At 35.9% G+C, this 3684-nt stretch overlaps 1 protein-coding gene across 1 annotated transcript; it reads right to left on the bottom strand.

Annotated features, from left to right (window-relative positions):
- Positions 1-1484: 1484 nt before the first annotated feature.
- On the bottom strand, positions 1485-2388 carry LOC112014166 (germin-like protein subfamily T member 2). The gene has a single exon (XM_024046551.2). The coding sequence runs from the start codon at positions 2323-2325 to the stop codon at positions 1657-1659; it is 669 nt and encodes a 222-aa protein (XP_023902319.1). The 5' UTR covers positions 2326-2388; the 3' UTR covers positions 1485-1656.
- Between the last annotated feature and the right edge of the window lie 1296 nt (positions 2389-3684).

The following is a 3684-nucleotide window of genomic DNA, read 5'->3' as shown; positions in this document are numbered from 1 at the left end:
TTCACAAATAATAATTGTGAATTGATATTGTATATGTAGTATCCAATAGTAATTTTTAAAAATTATATACATATAGCGATTTAATGAGAAACTTGGTATAACCAATATCATGAAAATTGCAAGAAAAAACCATTTTAGTACCTCCAAATGTCCTGGTCAAATTGTCATATATGTTTTTTCTTTTTAGTGGGTATGTTATATATGTTTAATAACCCAAACTAATATCAATAGCCTTACTGCAATTCATATACTAGTAAAAGTAGAACTTATGTTTTATGCTTGTTTTTTCTTTTTTAGGGAATCCTTTGGCATTTGTTATTTTTTATTTTTTTGAGAGAAGCCATTAAATCCAATTTGAATTATTACTCTCCACTTAAAATGAAATAAATGAAACTTAATTTGAGTTATAAATACTCCGTGACAATTTGCTGTTGTGGTTCAAAAGGCCCAGTCTAATGTAGTGGGCCTAGAGCCCCATGTGAGAATTACTGTGCGTCCGAAGAGAATGAGAGGTAAGGGCAAGGCCCATCTGGAAGAAGGACCCCCAAAAAGAAAAGTGATTACAATCCGAAGAGGTCGCCTTCTGTCCAAAGAGATGTTATTCCTCTGACGCGTATAGTACGGATCAATTGAACGTATAAACGGTCAGAATGATCTTCCGAGGACTCCTCCTGATCAAGATAAGCTCTGAGTATACTTGGAGACGATAAGGATGAAGAAATATCTACAGAGAAAGCTGCTACCACTGTATTTAAGGCTCTGCAGCAACTTTTCTAGCCACATTTATGTGGAAAAGACCCCTGAACAGTGTAACCTCACCTACCACCACTCATACAAAGTTAAAGGAGATGCTTGACGTGACATATACTCAAGTAGGCTCACAGATGAGGTACAAGTGGACGATGGAGATGAGGGGAAGGGAGGATATATAAAGGAAAGAGGCTCTTGAAAATAGGGGGGGGGGGGGAAGAGGAAGAGTTAGTGGACGATGGAGATGAGGGGAAGGGAGGATATATAAAGGAAAGAGGCTCTTGAAAATAGGGGGGGGGGGGGAAGAGGAAGAGTGAAGAAAAAGAAAACTTTACTGTAGCTTTAAGAATTGTAATCACTATATGATCAATGATATGCCTCTTCAGAAACTAAGTCATTCCATTTTTTATGAGTAACTTCATGTTGGTTTATACCTGTAGATTGTGATTAACTATTGTCAATTCCTTAATCAATCTAGTTTTTTCACCCATTCTCTACAAATTCATTGTTCTGGGCTTGGGCCACAAATCCTAACCCTACAACTGTCATTGTATGTGGGGTTTGATACGGGACACTTTTAGATTATTGTATTCGAATTCAGAGCAGAGGTATGTTTGTCAAGGTATTTTTTTTACCGTGAGGGGAGATTCAGTTGTGTTATTTAGAACTCAATACTTCAACTCACAGGTGAAAACATTTATCATAAAATTCATCAATAAACATAACAACATAGGTATCATAAAATCAATCAATAACCATAACAATTTTTTTATAAAATCAATCAATAATCGAAACAACATACACTGATAACCTGAATAACACAGCCCAACAAAGGGAGGCAGGTAATCTCAAAAGTATTATTACACAATCTTCAAATCAAAAGGACCTTATCAGGAAGGCCATGGCTTAAGAACCAAATTTGGATTTTATGCTATTGACAACAGCATCGTCTACTTGGAACGCCTGAGTTAACACTTCATTAGGCATTGGGGGTTGTGAACCAAAGAGAGTTGTTGAGGAAATCACAACCCCTGGCATGTGACTATTGAAAGAAGTGAAGACAATACCTTTCCCGTTTCCAACATTCTTTTGGAAGTGTACAAGACCCCTAGGAATGACAAAGACCTCTCCAGTAGTCAAAACCTTAGAGTAATACACGTTGGAAGTTGTCACAAACCCCACAAGTATGCTCCCTTCAACGACCAAACCCATCTCAGTTGCACGAGGGTGAGAGTGTGGTGGATTAAGTCCTCCAGGGCCAAAGTCTACACGGTTCATTGAAATCCCAAGAGTGTTAACAGCAGGAAAGGCAAGGACGTTTGCAGGAGTGACACTGGAGTTTAAGTTTGATGTGTTAGTGACACCCTCTTTGCTCAGATCAAAGAAAAAATCACTTGCATTAACTTTTGAGGCAGGTATGCAAGGAAATCCGTTGATTGATATGGATGCATTCAAATCTGCAACACAAAAGTCCTGTAACGAATCAGGGTCAGCCGATAGGGAAGGCACCGGGAGAAGCAGTAACATTAGAAGGCAAGATAGCAGGTAGAGGGGTGAGTTTGATGATTTCATCATGGCTGCTAGAAACTCCTGTTTTTTAGAGAATACAAGATTGTAAAAGATAAGATTTTGGTTGGTTTTGTGGTTGAAGAATGAAGATCATGGTTCTATATATAACTCTCTTTCTATGTGAAAACCTCAACAGTCTTCTTAGTTTTGCTGATGCAGAGACATAGGAAGTGACACAAGCAGCAACAAAGTCCACTGAAGATGGCGGGCTGTCGTCAAAATATCTTTTAAATTTATTAGCAAATCGTGTCCCTCTTGGAAACTGTTAAGGACCAATTAGCTTTGATAGAGATAGCAAAGAGGAAAATCTTAGTTATTTTCTAAATCTTTTTCATGGTCTAGAATATTTGTCGATTTTTGACAGTGTCAAATGAACATCACAATAATTTAAAATAGAGACTTTTTAACTAATCTTAAAGTAGATGGCTGTAAAAGAACAATTCAATAACTTAATGGAAAGGGTTATATTATAACATGAATGTGAATGGGGCCCTAGTTCTTTTGCAATCTCATTTCATTGACTCCTTCAACCTTGAGCCTCTTTTCAATGAGCAGTAACTACACGATTGTGTGTTTCCTAAGAAGTTCTATGCAGAAACATCATGGTTTGTCATCTGTGAAAGTTACGAGCTTTCCCTGAACAACTACGGTTTTCCATTTATTAGGCTTAATCCATACCCCTTGGAGCTGCGTACGTAGCTCAGTTGAACAAATCAATGCGATTATCCGTTGTTTGTTTTGACTTGCGAAGGTCCAAATATTTAAAGGTTTGGTAGCAGCGTCCATTGCGTGAGAATTCATGCCAGAAGGCAGATGCTTCTTCAAATCATGTGTAATATCCAATTTCAACACATGCCATATTTACTTTCAGACTATGGATCATATTGAATAATGTTTTATTTATTTATGTGAAAATTTGTGGACAATGTTTGTGCCACAATTGTAATTGATTGTGAGTGATAGATAAAAAACAATACGTCTATGTAAAAGTGATAAACAATTATTTATAATTGATAACATCAGAGCTGTGACAAAATGTTATGAAACAAAAGTTGTAATCCTAGAATAACTCTTTATTTATTTATTTTTGAGAAATAACTATTTATTTATTAGTGCTGAACGTCAAATTAAGTAATTTGACCCAAGCATTTAGTTAGATACACAGGATAAAAAAAATTAACGGAATGTACTAATGACGTAAAGTATAATGTTATCAGTATAGTTTAGGGGAAAAAAACTTTGGATAGTTTAAGGATGAAAACTGAACTTTATGTCAATTTTTAGACTGAAAAAAATATTTTGTTTTAAAGAATCTCTACAATGTATGCAATACATTTTCCCATCACACTAGAAAGTAAATTATTA

The sequence above is a fragment of the Quercus suber genome, unplaced genomic scaffold, assembly GCF_002906115.3.
Source record: "Quercus suber isolate HL8 unplaced genomic scaffold, Cork oak 2.0 scaffold_30, whole genome shotgun sequence".
Taxonomy (NCBI): Eukaryota; Viridiplantae; Streptophyta; class Magnoliopsida; order Fagales; family Fagaceae; genus Quercus; species Quercus suber.
Note: the sequence above shows the minus strand (reverse complement) of the source record. Positions and strands in the feature narration are given on the sequence as shown.